Raw genomic sequence first — 13,698 nt, 5'->3', positions numbered from 1 at the left:
ATGACTGAAGAGTAAAGACTTATTCTTACTAATTGATCATTGCATTTTTCACTAAGCACTCTATCAAAGTTTTACAAAAACATTCACATTCATGTTTTTTTTTTGGGTCGAATCATATTCATGTTGATAACAGTGAATACTCCACTATAATCACTACATAGATGAAAATAAATAAAAATAGTAATCACTACTCCTTCTTACTTACTAGACCATTAAGAAATTAAATTCCCTAGCGATGATACTACTCTCGTGGTGTCCATTTGATATTTTCCCTATTTTCTTTTTCTATCATAATCTGACAGCTATTATACAACCTATGGGGATGGAGGAGGTCGTCGTAGTTATATCAGTCCTAGGTAGAATTGGCTTCTCTCTATTATTTTCAACATCAGTGATTATTATCATTATAGACTGAATATTATAACTATTTTTTTCTAGTTATAATATTTTTTTCTAGTTGTCGTACTAAAGAAAAAAAACTATTTTTTTTCTAGTTTGACAGGGACATTTGGTAGGTTATTTTATTGAGTTTTTGTCAAAATATTGACCAACTCTCTATCTATGTGCACCCCCTTTTCACTTTTTGGCATTTTTCTTTCTATTGAACTTTTGTTCTCTTCTCTTTGAGAGGTTAAGGCATCGGACTCTAGCTTATCACACAGCTAGTAATATTCTTGGAGTTGTTGGAAATATCAAGATAAATATAAATCAATCAATCCATTGCACATAACATCATCAATTTTAGTACATTAATATCTGTTAGTTAGTTCATCACAAGCATTAGGTAATACTCCGTATAAATGTTTACGTAAGTTTTTGCGTTCATGAGGCTTTTTTTGTCTGACGTCAACGCAAAATCAGAGATAGCCGCTCACCAGACGCGCGTGTGTGCGCGGAAACACTGAACTCACTCTGTGAGTCAAATCATTCACGATGAGCGGTTACAAGAAGCACGTTTTGAAAAAGCAGCCGTGGAGGGAGAGCGATCGCGTGAGTTAAACAGAAGATTTGTAAGGACAGCAGCACAGACCGTGCGTCTCAAAAGTCCAAAGGAATCAGCGTTTTCTTCAAAAGGTACATGGGTCCCCACGCGATTTTGGTCTTTGTCTCCCTGTCACTGTATTCTTTTGTCCTCTCTTTTTTTTTTCATTGTTTCTTGCAAAAGAAACCATATGGGCTTCTAAAACTTTTGTCGCCGGCCCGGTAAATTGATATATGGGCTTCCAAAACTGCAATGTTAACACCGGAGACTGATGGGAAAAGTGCATATTCCAACCTGAACTATTTGGATTCTACCAAATACAACCCGAACAAATGAGTAGTGCCAAAAACAACCTGAACTCAATTAAATCTTTAAAAACCTACCTGAACTTTTTAAAACGTGCCTAAATCTACATTGAAATATTATTAAATATTTGAAATTATATAAACTACTATTTTTCATCGTATTAAATTTTAAAACTTTAGTGATAATTTTTTCTGATTTATATAAACACATAACATGTTTTTACTTATTATATCTTCAATAAACTTATATCTTACTAAAATATAAATAATAAAATATATATAATTACATGATCTTAGATATACTTAAAATTTTGAAGTTATTTATAAAAATTTCTTGTATAGATTATTTTTATTTTTAAAACTTAAGTGAATTTTTTTCAAAGTTATTATTATATATTTTTGATATTTTGTTCAAAAATGTTAAGAACCTTTTACCTTTCTTTCACTAAGATATCTTGCTCAAAATATTAAACATATTTATATATATATATATATATATATATATATATATATTAAAACAACGTTGTTTTATCTTATTAACAACAATTAACTAATTTCTGTTAGAGTCAATATAGATTTAAGCACATTTTAAGTACATGTATTTTTTCTAATTAGGGAAAATTTCACTTATACCACTTTGGTGATACTATTTTTTTATGTTTACCATCAACAAAGGGATATTTTCAAAAATACCCTAAATTTTTGATAAAATAACACTAAACTAATTTTTCAAAATATTTATAAAACATATATAAACCCAAACCAAACCCCTTAATACTAAACCCTAAACACTAATCACTAAAACCTAAACCCAAATTTTTATATATTTTTGATTGAGGGTATTTTTGAAAAGTGATACTTAACTTGTGGTATTTTTGACAATTTCTCTAATTATAATTGATATCAAGTCGTATTTGGCACCGACCATGTGTTCGGATCGTATTTGGCACCACCAAAATTGTTTGGATCGAAATAGATATTTTTTTCCCGTGTATCAAAATAAATAATAATAACTTTGAAAAAAATTCACTTAAGTTTTAAAAATAAAAATAATCTATACAAGAAATTTTTATAAATAACTTCAAAATTTTAAATATATCTAAGATCATGTAATTATAAATATTTTATTATTTATATTTTAGTAAGATATAAGTTTATTGAAGATATAATAAGTAAAAACATGTTATGTGTTTATATAAATTAGAAAAAAATTATTACCAAAGTTTTAAAATTTGATACGATGAAAAAGTAGTAGTTTATATAATTTCAAATATTTAATAATATTTTAATGTAGATTTAGGTACGTTTTAAAGAGTTCAGGTAGATTTTTAAAGTTTTAATTGAGTTCATGTCGTATTTGGTACTACCCATTTATTCGGGTTGTATTTGGCACGATCCAAATAGTTCAGGTTGGAATAGACACTTTTCCCGGAGACTGATCCCTCAGACAAGAGAACCAATCTCCCGAGAAATTTGCATCACAAGTCACAACATGAGAATTATTCAATTACTTTTAGGGTTTTAAGATACACAACACAAACTTACAAAAACGCCCCCAAATTTTCCACATCTTTCCATTTCCAACCCCTTTACTTTTTACACTCTTGTGGTCTCTTCTCTTTGAAGACATTCCTTTAAGGAATCCTCTAACAATATGTTGCATGTTCGGCCTCTCAGAAACGTTCTGTGAAACAGACGCCAACGCAAGCTCCACAACTTTCCAAACAGAGTTTGCATCAAAATCTCTCGGCATTTTGGAGTCTATAACTTTGTTCACATCATTAGTAGACTTCAAGATCGATATCACCCAATCACTCACATGAACACGCTTCCTCTGCGACTCACCGATCACAGTTTTTCCCGTAATCATCTCCAACAGAACAACTCCAAAACTGTAAATGTCGCTCTTCTCGTTTAACCCATTTGTCTCAAAGCATCTACACAAACAAAACACAACTCAAATGAATATTCCTTGTTATTTTTGGTATATTGTGAGGAGACAAAAGAGAGAAAGCTGACAGAGGATCTAGATATCCTGGAGTTCCAGCGACTAGAGTGGACACATGAGAACGACTCTCTGTCTGAAAACTCCTAGAGAGTCCAAAATCCGCAAGCTTGGCTCTGTTTTTATCGTCCAACAATATGTTGGAAGTCTTCACATCTCTGTGAACTATCGCAGGTTTGCATCCACAGTGAAGATACTCAAGTCCTTGTGCTGCATCGAGTGCAATCTGAAGCCTTTGTTTCCAGCTCAATATATGGTCATACTTCCCAGAGAGATGATCAGCCATGTTTCCGTTAGCCATGAACTCATAGATCAACCCCATCTGATCAGCTTCATGGAAGTAACCGATCAGCGCAGTGAGGTTTACATGATGAACCCTCACAAGAACTTCAACCTATACAAATATATATATGTAGATTCACTACTTATGATCTTGGAGGAAATGTTTGTATATCCTTTTGTAATCATTACCTCAGAGCGAAACTCTTTGTATCCTTGAGCTGATGTTGCTGATAAAAGTTTAACAGCGACTTGAATGTTGTTATAGTAGCCATGGTAGACAGTTCCAAACCCTCCTCTGCCAAGGACACGACCGAAATTATTTGTCATCTTGACAACGTCTGCATATGTAAACAGTAACTTGTTCTCCAGTTTTGCCTTGGGGCCGTTTCTTATTCCGTTGTCTATGCAAGAGAAAATTTAACAGTTGGTATCATGATCGATATAGATAGACAGATGTGTAATAACTAATAAGATAGATAGATTTTTTTACCAGACTTTTTCCTTTTATTCTTGATCTTCCAGAACACACCAGACAGCATCATAAGAATGAACAATGCTGCAAATGATGAGACAATCGCTATCACTAGTGTTTTCTTGTTGCTTTTCCCGCAAGAAACCTCGCTACAGAGTCCTGGATTCTCCCCAACCCTTAAGGTGAGTGATCCTGTCTTTGATTTTTCTAATAGCTCGGATGGAACTGAACCTGTTAGCTTGTTTTTCTCTAGATTTCTGCAGATATTATAAAGATTCAGAGTCCACACCTATGTTTCTTATAATTACTTTTAGAACTTACAAAACCCTCAAAAACTTCAGCCTTGACAGAAACTCTGGTATGTCTCCAGTTAAGCCGTTGTTTGATAAGTCTCTGTCGGTTAAGAACATAATAGAGTTGTAATTCAAGTCAAGAAAATCTTTAACACTATACAAAAAAATGAAAAAAAATATTGTTGGATTAGATTAACTCACAGCTCTTGAATCATTGAGAGGTTGGAGAAGGACGGCGATAAGTGACCGGTTAACCCGCTAGAAGATAAGTTCCTGCCTCCATTCAAAGAGTTTTAGTTTAAGTAACATAATATTCGAAGTGATCAAGAAGAGATTAAGATTAAGTTACACACTTACAATGATGTGATTCTTGGAGGAGTAAGACTATCATAACTACAGTTAAGTCCTTCCCAAATGTAGTCATTAGGCATACAAGGATCTCCTTGCCAGTTTCTCTTCACTTTATAGCTTGTCTTTATGTCCATAACCGCGTTGACTATATGTTAAACCATCGATCGAAATGAGAAAACAGAGCTAAAACTTGTTGGTTTCATTTTATTAGTACCTACCGTCTTCTTCGTTGGTGAGAGATTGAGTGAAACTATTTGCGATGTAGATCTCCAGTGCGTTAACGATTGGTGGAAGAGTGGACTTGGAGGTTCTCACGAGGGAAAACACAATATTCGTTTGGCTCTCAGGGTTTAAAAAACAAAAGTATTTGTCTGAAGATACTTGGGGCTGAAGGCAGGAGCAACTGTCACTCCGTTGATTTGGATATCAAACTCTCTGGTCTGGTTTGGTCTGAGAGTAAGATCTTCTACCTCGGCGACGTGAATGTAAACAAAGTACCTGACGTTTGGATCACTGTTTTCTAAAGTCATTGTGATTGGGTTTGTTGTGTTTATTGGAGTCATTGCTGTGCTCATCACCAAACTTGAAAGATTGTAACTATTATCGTCAGAGATCACATGAAGTGAGGTGTTGATCTCTCTACAGTATCCAAAGTTTCGCGGTATCCATATTCTGTCATACACATCTTCATCATATCTGATTCGATGTTAAAAAAGATATTCAGAAACTTAGAGCCAAAGAAACAGAACACAAAACAGAGTACGAAACAGAGTAAAAACAGAGCACGAAACAGAGTATGAAACAGAGATTTACCTGACGGGTGAGTCCATAAGAGAGCCAAAGTCCCACCGCCTGGAGAAGAAGAGAGCACCATTCGGAGAATCATACGTGGTATTGTCGTTCCCGAGAAACCGAAGCTCGAGCGTCGACATAAATGGAGTTCCTTTGCCTTTGTTTCCTAAGCAGACGAATATTTGCTCTGCTTGGCTCAAGTAAACGACTTCTTTGGATACAACGACCGATCCATTGGTAAGAGACACGGTGTCCCAGATGTTTCCACCAAGAAACAGATGAAACTCCGGAGAACCGTTTTCTCCGTCGTAGTTACCGTACATGAAAGTAGCTCTTATGAGGTACTTCTTGCCTTTCCCTTGCTTCGGAGTCAGCGTGTAGCAGTTTCTTGAACCTTCAGGGAAGCTCCTCAGGGTTTGAAGCTGTCTTTGAGCTGTGAAGGAGACCGATTTAGAGACTCCTGTTTCGACGAAGGATGAATCTGAGAGGTAGTTAATGCCCGTTGTGTCGTCTTTGTACGATGATCCACTTGGGATTCCACAGTCGATACTTATGAAACCTGTGATCATGCAACGTGAAAAGAGTTAAGATTTAAACTTCTTCACTAGAAAAAAAAACACTTATGAAGAATAAAGGAATCACTCAAGAAAACCTGACTGGTCTTGCGCAAGAACTGATACGACAAGACACAATGCAAAAGCTGCTGAATATACCAAACAGAGTTCCATTGTAGTCTGCTCTTGTGAAACTTGAGGTGATCAAGTCTAGTACTTAAACACGAAAAATAATTGTTCTGAAGGTAAACTCTGAGACCAAACTTAAACAAATTCAAACTTGCTCTTTGTGACTATTACGCAAAGTCAAATCTCCATCAAAAGTAAACGAATGACCCGTCGAATATATCAATTATTATCCTACAAAAGAAATTTAATAGTCTTCTATAAATACTCAACTTGAAATATGTTCAGACATGGCAAGCATGACATGAACAACATTATTCAACACTTTCATTATCATTTGACTGCCTCTAAAGTCGTTAAGATCAACTTTGAATATTTTGACCGAATGAACAGTAAACTGGTTGATAAGGCACTTAAGGTATTTTGAGGTATGCTTTCCCTTTTTGTCTCTGAACTGATAACAGGTGAAACTGAAGACTGCCTAAGACAAACACCTTGTTTATCTATATCTATCCCTCTCATGCAGAAGTTAGACTTATACATTCATGTCATTATATGACAAAGAACTTGTAGGATACTTGAATGGGCTAATAGATGATAGTTGTCCTCTAGTGTACGACTCCACCATGCTTTGGCTTCTTGATGTAGCTCATAGTCATGGTTTGAGAGGTGCCGCGTTTTTCACGCAACCTTGGCAGAAGCTGATGGGTTTGTGAGAAGAGATGAGATTGTGAGATGTGTGGGAGAAGTTATAGAATGAGAGAAAGGGAAAGAGAGATGAGAAGAAATGCTGAGAAGTGGAAAGTGTTGGCTCTAGAAGCATTGTGAAGGAGGTAGTTCTGATAAGAGCATCGATGAGTTTGTTTCTATGTTGAATGTTCCAAATTAAATTTGTCTAACTGATGAACATTGTGTTAAACTAAAGAGACTATGAATGGATATACAAGTTGCATTTAGATCCCAATTAATTCGTCGTCATCAACAGACATATTGTACAAAATCAATGAAATTAAAAAGATAGAAACCCTAAACCAAATTGTAAAATGTAAACTATCTTTGCACATCAGAATACTTGTAACTTGTAAGAGAGGGTACGTATAATGGGCCTATGTGTGTTTTTCATCTATAAGACTTGTTGTTAAAAATGGGCCAAAGTCTTATTATTAATGGGCCTTATGAGTTTCATTTCCAAATCGAACCGGTTTAGTTCCATAAAGTGACCCGCCTGAACCAAATCGATCTCGTCGTTCTCAATTGCACACACTGTGCCCTTCCCTTCGTCTTCAAAAAAAGAGAGCAACTTTTTAGGGTTTTTCGAATCGGAGCGAGCGAGTGAACTCAGCTCGCGACGTGTTTCCGGGTTTGTGATGGAGCGATGAAGCAAGCCATCTATTGCACTCTGTAATGAAGAAAGGTACTACCTTTGCCTTGAGAAACTCCATTCACCTCTTTACTCTTCGGTCCTCCCACGCTCGTAACCTCTCTTCTTCCTCAACGATAACCGACACCACCAGACCGTTCCCCGATTACTCCCCGAAGAAACCTTCAGTGAGAGACACCGAACTCGTCCACCAGATCGCCAATGTGATCAAGCTTCGCCGCGCTGAGCCTCTGAAACGTAGCTTAAAGCCTTACGAATGCAAGTTCAAAACCGACCATTTGATTTGGGTGCTCATGAAGATTAGGTCTGATTACAATCTCGTTCTCGACTTCTTCGAATGGGCACGCTCACGCAGAGACTCCACCCTCGAAGCTCTCTGCATCGTCACTCACTTAGCTGTTGCGTGTAAGGATTTGGAAGTGGCTCGTTCCATGATAAGCAGCTTCTGGGAGAGGCCGAAGCTGAGTGTTGATGACTCCTTTGTACAGTTTTTTGATCTTTTGGTGTATACTTACAAGGACTGGGGCTCGGATCCTAATGTCTTCGATGTTTTCTTCCAAGTGCTAGTTGAGTGTGGGATGGTCCGTGAAGCTAGGAAAGTCTTTGAGAAGATGTTGAGTTACGGGTTAGTTCTCTCTGTTGATTCCTGTAACTTGTACCTTGACCGTCTTTCGAAAGATTGTGGTGAAAAAGCTGTTGTAGTGTTCAGGGAGTTTCCTGAGGTGGGTGTGTGTTGGAATGTTGCTTCTTATAACATTGTGATTCATTGTGTTTGTCAGCTTGGGAGGGTAAGCGAGGCTCACCATTTACTCGTTCTTATGGAGTTGAAAGGATATACCCCTGATGTTGTGAGTTACAGTACAGTGATAAACGGATACTGCAGATTTGGGGAACTTGGAAAGGTGTGGAAGCTCATCGAAGTTATGAGAGAGAAGGGGTTGAAGCCAAACTCTTATACTTACGGTAGCGTAATTCTCTTGCTATGCAGAAGTTGTAAGCTAGCTGAAGCAGAGGAGGCTTTTCGAGAGATGATAGATCAGGGCGTAGTTCCTGACAATGCAGTGTACACGACTCTTATCGATGGTTTCTGCAAGGGAGGGAATATTAGGGCTGCATCGAAGCTTTTTCATGAGATGCTATCCCTGGATATTGCACCAGATGTTTTGACGTATACTGCTATTATATCAGGGTTTTGTCGTGTCGGCGACATGGTGGAGGCTGGTAGACTGTTCCATGAAATGCTTTGCAGGGGTTTGGAACCGGATAGCATTACTTTCACTGAAGTTATCAATGGATATTGCAAAGCGGGGCAGATGAAAGAGGCTTTTAGCGTTCACAATCACATGATTCAGGCTGGTTGTTCTCCTAATGTCGTCACGTACACTACTTTAATTGACGGGCTCTGTAAGGAAGGGGACTTGGACTCAGCAAACGACCTTCTCCATGAGATGTGGAAACTAGGTCTTCAACCGAATCTTTTTACTTATAACTCCATTGTCAATGGTCTGTGTAAGTCAGGGAATATTGAAGAGGCGATTAAACTTGTCGGAGAGTTTGAAGCTGCGGCGGGGATTAATCCAGACGCTGTCACTTATACAACGTTAATGGATGCCTACTGTAAAGCAGGGGAGATGGCTAAGGCTCAAGAGATTCTGAAGGAGATGCTCGGGAGAGGGATTGAGCCTACGGTGGTCACATTCAACGTCCTAATGAACGGGTTTTGTTTGAATGGGATGTTGGAAGATAGCGAGAAGCTTCTGAACTGGATGCTGGCGAAAGGTATATCACCTAACGCGACCACGTATAACTCTCTCGTGAAGCAGTATTGCATTAGAGACGACATGAAGGCAGCAGCTGCCGTTTATAAGGACATGTGTTCTCGGGAAGTGGGACCTGATGGTAAGACGTATGAGAATCTGATCAGAGGCCATTGCAAGGCTAGGAACATGAAGGAGGCTTGGTTTTTGTACCGAGGAATGGTGGAGAAAGGGTTTGGTGTCTCCGCTAGCACGTATAGCGCGCTGATTAAAGGGTTCTTGAAGAGGAAGAAGTTCGTGGAGGCGAGAGAAGTTTTTGAGCAGATGAAAAGAGAAGGATTGGCTGCGGATAAAGAAATTTTTGACTTCTTCAGTGATGTGAAGTTGAAGGGCAGGAGGAGGACAGATACAGTTGTAGATCCTGTTGATGAGATAATAGAGAGTTACCTTGTAGATGATGAGTTAAGAGAAGCTAATTAGCTGGTGGTAAGGTCAGAACTCAGAAGCTTATCTTAGTGAGGATGGTTTCTCCTTCTCAAGTGGTCAGTGTGTATCTTTGATTAGAACAGTTGTTTGAAACTAAGTGGAGGTTCAATGTAATCTCAAGCAAAATTGCCCAGAAAGAGAGGGACTTGTTCATTTACTGATGACCAACAACGTAAGAGTGTAGTAGTGTGTTTGAATACTGTGCTACTTTACCCATATGTCAAAACTGTTTCACTGAATCTATGTGATTTTTGCAGGAGAATATGTCAAGAACAGACATTGCAAAGAAGCTGTTAGGAGTTGATGTTTCTGCTGAGAGAGCTATCGTACCAGCTCTTCAAAGCTATATCTGGCTCTCGGCCATGAAAATGGAACCGGCTACAGGTGGCTTGTAAAGATGTTGATGGATGATGACGACAGAGATAGATTTTTTCTCTTTTGCTTTTTATGATTGGGGATAGAAACATGTGTTGACTCTTTGTGCTGTCGTGAAACTTTATAAATTAGATTAGGCTATACGGTTTTTAAGAACGTACTAACATTAAATTGTACTCTTTGGAAATGATTGTCATTGTCCTCATATATCTTCAATTGTAATCAAAATGTCTTTTATCGATAAACAGTTTTTGTTCTCTGTGGTGGTGAGATATGAGATAAAAACAATATACATCAGCTCTTGTTTATTCGATAGTAATTAGAATCATTGAATTTACAACTTCTACACAAATTATTTACGATAATAAAATAGTCAAAATTAATCTTACGGTAATTTTATAGTACAAAATCAAATTATTATTATTACTTAATACTCAATTTCAATCTTAATATAATCATATACATAATTAACACAAATACATGTGCTCGCTTATATACGTATTGACTTTTCTGTTATTCTGACCAGAATGATTGAGGAAATGATTGGGTTAGTTTCAATAATGTGTGAGCTTGTTAATCACGTCTTTTTGGTCAACTCCTAAATAATCAACGCTCTTTTTACATTTCTTTTTTTAAACACTACATTTTATCTTTTTCATTCTCTTTAATTAACGGTATGCTGATTCTGGCCGTGACGTGCATACACATACATGTCTAGCTGCATACGACATTCACGTTGTTAACGTCTTCGTCTCTCTATATCGATTTAACAATTAACAAACATACAGTTTATGCTCTAGTACTTGTCGTGAATCAACCGTTTAGCCCAACGTATTTTCTTATACATCAATAATAAAAACAACATACACCAAACCAACTACCAATAATAATATATATAGATATGTGGGAATGATTATTTGCAAAAAAATTCCATCGTTAATGCAACGACCGTTGCTCCTAAAAATTAGATACCAACCATGTGATGTGTGCACCTAATGATTAGAAATGTAAACTCTTTTATCAAACACAAATAATTTTACAACATCTTATCATATAGACAGCACATGCATGTACTTAAATGTACCCGTAGACTCCAATAACGAATCATTCATGCACTATAAATATATACACTCAAGCATCAAACCCCAAATCAAATACAACCTCAAACTCACACAACTAAAAAATGTCGAGATCATCAAATATTGCACTACCACTTCTCTTCACACTCCTCACCTTCATCGATGTCTCAACCAGCTCCTCCAATGTATTCAACGTCGTTAGCTTTGGGGCCAAACCGGATGGAGTCACGGACTCGACGGCAGCATTCCTCAAGGCATGGCAATCGGCTTGTGTCTCCGCGGGTTCAGCCACTGTGATGGTTCCGGCTGGTACGTTTCTAGTGAAGGGGATAACGTTTACAGGGCCATGCAAGAGCAAACTCAAGTTTCAAGTGGCCGGAACCGTCGTTGCTCCGGCAGATTACAAGGCATTTGGAAACTCTGGCTACTGGATTCTCTTCAACAGGGTTAGCAAAATGTCACTTGTCGGTGGGACTTTCGACGCTCGGGCTAGTGGGTTCTGGGCTTGCCGGAAATCTGGTCAGAATTGTCCTCCCGGTGTTAGGGTATGCATTTCTTCTCTATATCTAGTTCATTGTTTTAGTCACAAGTATATATTTATATATACGTATACGTTTACCGGTTTACGTATACACAAGGGAGCACCATAATATTTATAAAAACTATTATAGGAACAATGGGAATGAAATTCACAAGATAGACAGAAATGAAGAAGAATATTGTCTGTTACACAAAAAAAAAAGAAGAAAATATTGTTACTTTTCAATTTTGATAAGAAATATATTTATTCTATAAATAATGAAAAGTAATCATGTGGAGTTTTTTATAAATATTATTATAACGAAGAAAAAATTATTATTCCTATGTATCATTATCCATTAGTAATAGTCAATTGTATCCATGTTCCAATTATTTATTTACATTCAAGAAGATTAAGTTGATAAGTTTAGTTTAATCATCTAACATTCGTTATTTATTTGTATAGTAAGTTTTACAATGATGAGTTTTGGATAGGGAATCAAATGTAGTGATGGTCTTAGTTAGTATATGGTAAAACGAATTATGATACTATACTATTTTTAAAGTATTATGTACTTAATTATAAAATCTTTGATGCATTATTGTAGTCCATAACGTTCAACGCGGCCACAGACGTGATCATAAGTGGAGTGAAATCGATTAACAGTCAAATCTCCCATATGACCCTCAAAGGTTGCACCAATGTGGCCGTCCGTAACGTCAAGCTAGTGGCTCCCGGAAACAGCCCAAACACCGACGGTTTTGGCGTTCAATCCTCCACAGGAATCACATTCACCGGAAGCACAGTTCAGTCCGGAGACGATTGTGTTTCTATCGGCCCTGGCACCCGCAACGTCCTCATCTCCAAGCTTAAATGTGGCCCGGGTCACGGGGTTAGGTATGTCTCACACACAGACCATCTAATTTATTAGAACAATTATATATGTATAAACTTAGACAAAATTATATATAATATGTATAAACATACTCTATATATTGAACTCTCTGATATTTTTGAGTGATGCCTTAACAAATCGTCTTAAATTTAGGACTTCCTTAAATGTAACAATATAATTTGAGGTGGCTATGAATTGACATATATGGCCATGTGATGCATCGCAGTATTGGGAGCTTGGCAAAGACACTGAACGAAGATGGAGTAGAGAACGTGACACTATCGAGTTCCGTATTCACCGGAACTCAAAACGGCGTGAGGATAAAGTCGTGGGCGAGGCCGAGTAACGGATTCGTTAAGAACGTCTTCTTCCAAGACCTAATCATGAAGAACGTCCAGAACCCTATCATTATCGACCAAAATTATTGTCCATCCAAGGAAGATTGCCCTACTGAGGTATATATATATATATTTCTGATCGGACAAATCCAATAAATACGTTTCTCAAATTGATTTAATAATTAAAGATTTTTGCGTATGTGTGTATTAGCAATCGGGGGTGGCGATAAGCCAAGTGACGTATAAGAACATACAAGGAACGTCCGCGACACAGCAAGCGATGAATCTGGTGTGCAGCAAGACCAATCCATGCACTGGAATCACATTACAAGACATTAAGCTTACTTACAACAAAGGAACTCCTGCTACTTCCTACTGTTTCAATGCTCAAGGGACTAATCTCGGAGTTATTCAACCTACAAGTTGTTTGAAACGATAACATCAAATATTTAAAGTGTACATTTATTTGGTGCTAGGAGGATTGAGTTTTTTTTTCATCTTTCTTGTCATTGTTTCCGGTGATTTTATCAAAATTCAACAAAATGATGATCCAATTAGTTTTGTGCCCAGTGGCTTTGGATATCAACCGGTTCAGACTACCCAAAGTCATATTTTTTCTTCAATAATAAAATATTTTATTTCATATTACTACAAAGTGGAAGACTCTGACCTGTCACAATCACATGTATATGATCTTTCTTTTTT

At 37.2% G+C, this 13,698-nt stretch overlaps 3 protein-coding genes across 3 annotated transcripts; 2 read left to right on the top strand and 1 right to left on the bottom strand.

The window, feature by feature from the left end:
- Positions 1-2,808: 2,808 nt before the first annotated feature.
- On the bottom strand, positions 2,809-6,270 carry LOC130507863 (probable LRR receptor-like serine/threonine-protein kinase At1g05700). The gene is given in 12 exon segments (XM_057002538.1): positions 2,809-2,928; positions 2,930-3,224; positions 3,307-3,686; positions 3,764-3,990; positions 3,993-4,303; positions 4,368-4,439; positions 4,541-4,612; positions 4,697-4,835; positions 4,909-5,047; positions 5,050-5,386; positions 5,504-6,041; positions 6,135-6,270. Coding segments are annotated over 12 exon segments (2,631 nt in total). The 5' UTR covers positions 6,211-6,270; the 3' UTR covers positions 2,809-2,883.
- A 1,147-nt stretch (positions 6,271-7,417) lies between these two features.
- On the top strand, positions 7,418-10,406 carry LOC108806985 (pentatricopeptide repeat-containing protein At1g05670, mitochondrial). The gene is made up of 2 exons (XM_018579215.2): positions 7,418-9,958; positions 10,044-10,406. The coding sequence occupies exon 1, from the start codon at positions 7,567-7,569 to the stop codon at positions 9,778-9,780; it is 2,214 nt and encodes a 737-aa protein (XP_018434717.2). The 5' UTR covers positions 7,418-7,566; the 3' UTR covers positions 9,781-9,958; positions 10,044-10,406.
- Positions 10,407-11,344: 938 nt separating this feature from the next.
- Positions 11,345-13,524, top strand: LOC130507861 (polygalacturonase-like). The gene is made up of 4 exons (XM_057002533.1): positions 11,345-11,785; positions 12,368-12,657; positions 12,882-13,110; positions 13,205-13,524. Exons 1-4 carry the CDS (start codon positions 11,345-11,347, stop codon positions 13,430-13,432), a joined length of 1,188 nt encoding a protein of 395 aa, XP_056858513.1. The 3' UTR covers positions 13,433-13,524.
- Positions 13,525-13,698: the final 174 nt, after the last annotated feature.

This window comes from Raphanus sativus, chromosome 1 (genome assembly GCF_000801105.2).
Source record: "Raphanus sativus cultivar WK10039 chromosome 1, ASM80110v3, whole genome shotgun sequence".
In the NCBI taxonomy this organism is placed as follows: domain Eukaryota; kingdom Viridiplantae; phylum Streptophyta; class Magnoliopsida; order Brassicales; family Brassicaceae; genus Raphanus; species Raphanus sativus.
This window is presented reverse-complemented; position numbering and strand designations above follow the sequence as displayed.

Excerpts from the sequence above, each read along its gene's own strand:
- LOC108806985 (XM_018579215.2), top strand. The coding sequence starts at position 7,567 with ATGAAGAAAGGTACTACCTTTGCCTTGAGAAACTCCATTCACCTCTTT.
- LOC130507861 (XM_057002533.1), top strand. The coding sequence starts at position 11,345 with ATGTCGAGATCATCAAATATTGCACTACCACTTCTCTTCACACTCCTC. Across the intron at positions 12,658-12,881 it reads GGCCCGGGTCACGGGGTTAG|TATTGGGAGCTTGGCAAAGA; the intron begins GTATGTCTCACA and ends GATGCATCGCAG. Across the intron at positions 13,111-13,204 it reads AGGAAGATTGCCCTACTGAG|CAATCGGGGGTGGCGATAAG; the intron begins GTATATATATAT and ends TGTGTGTATTAG.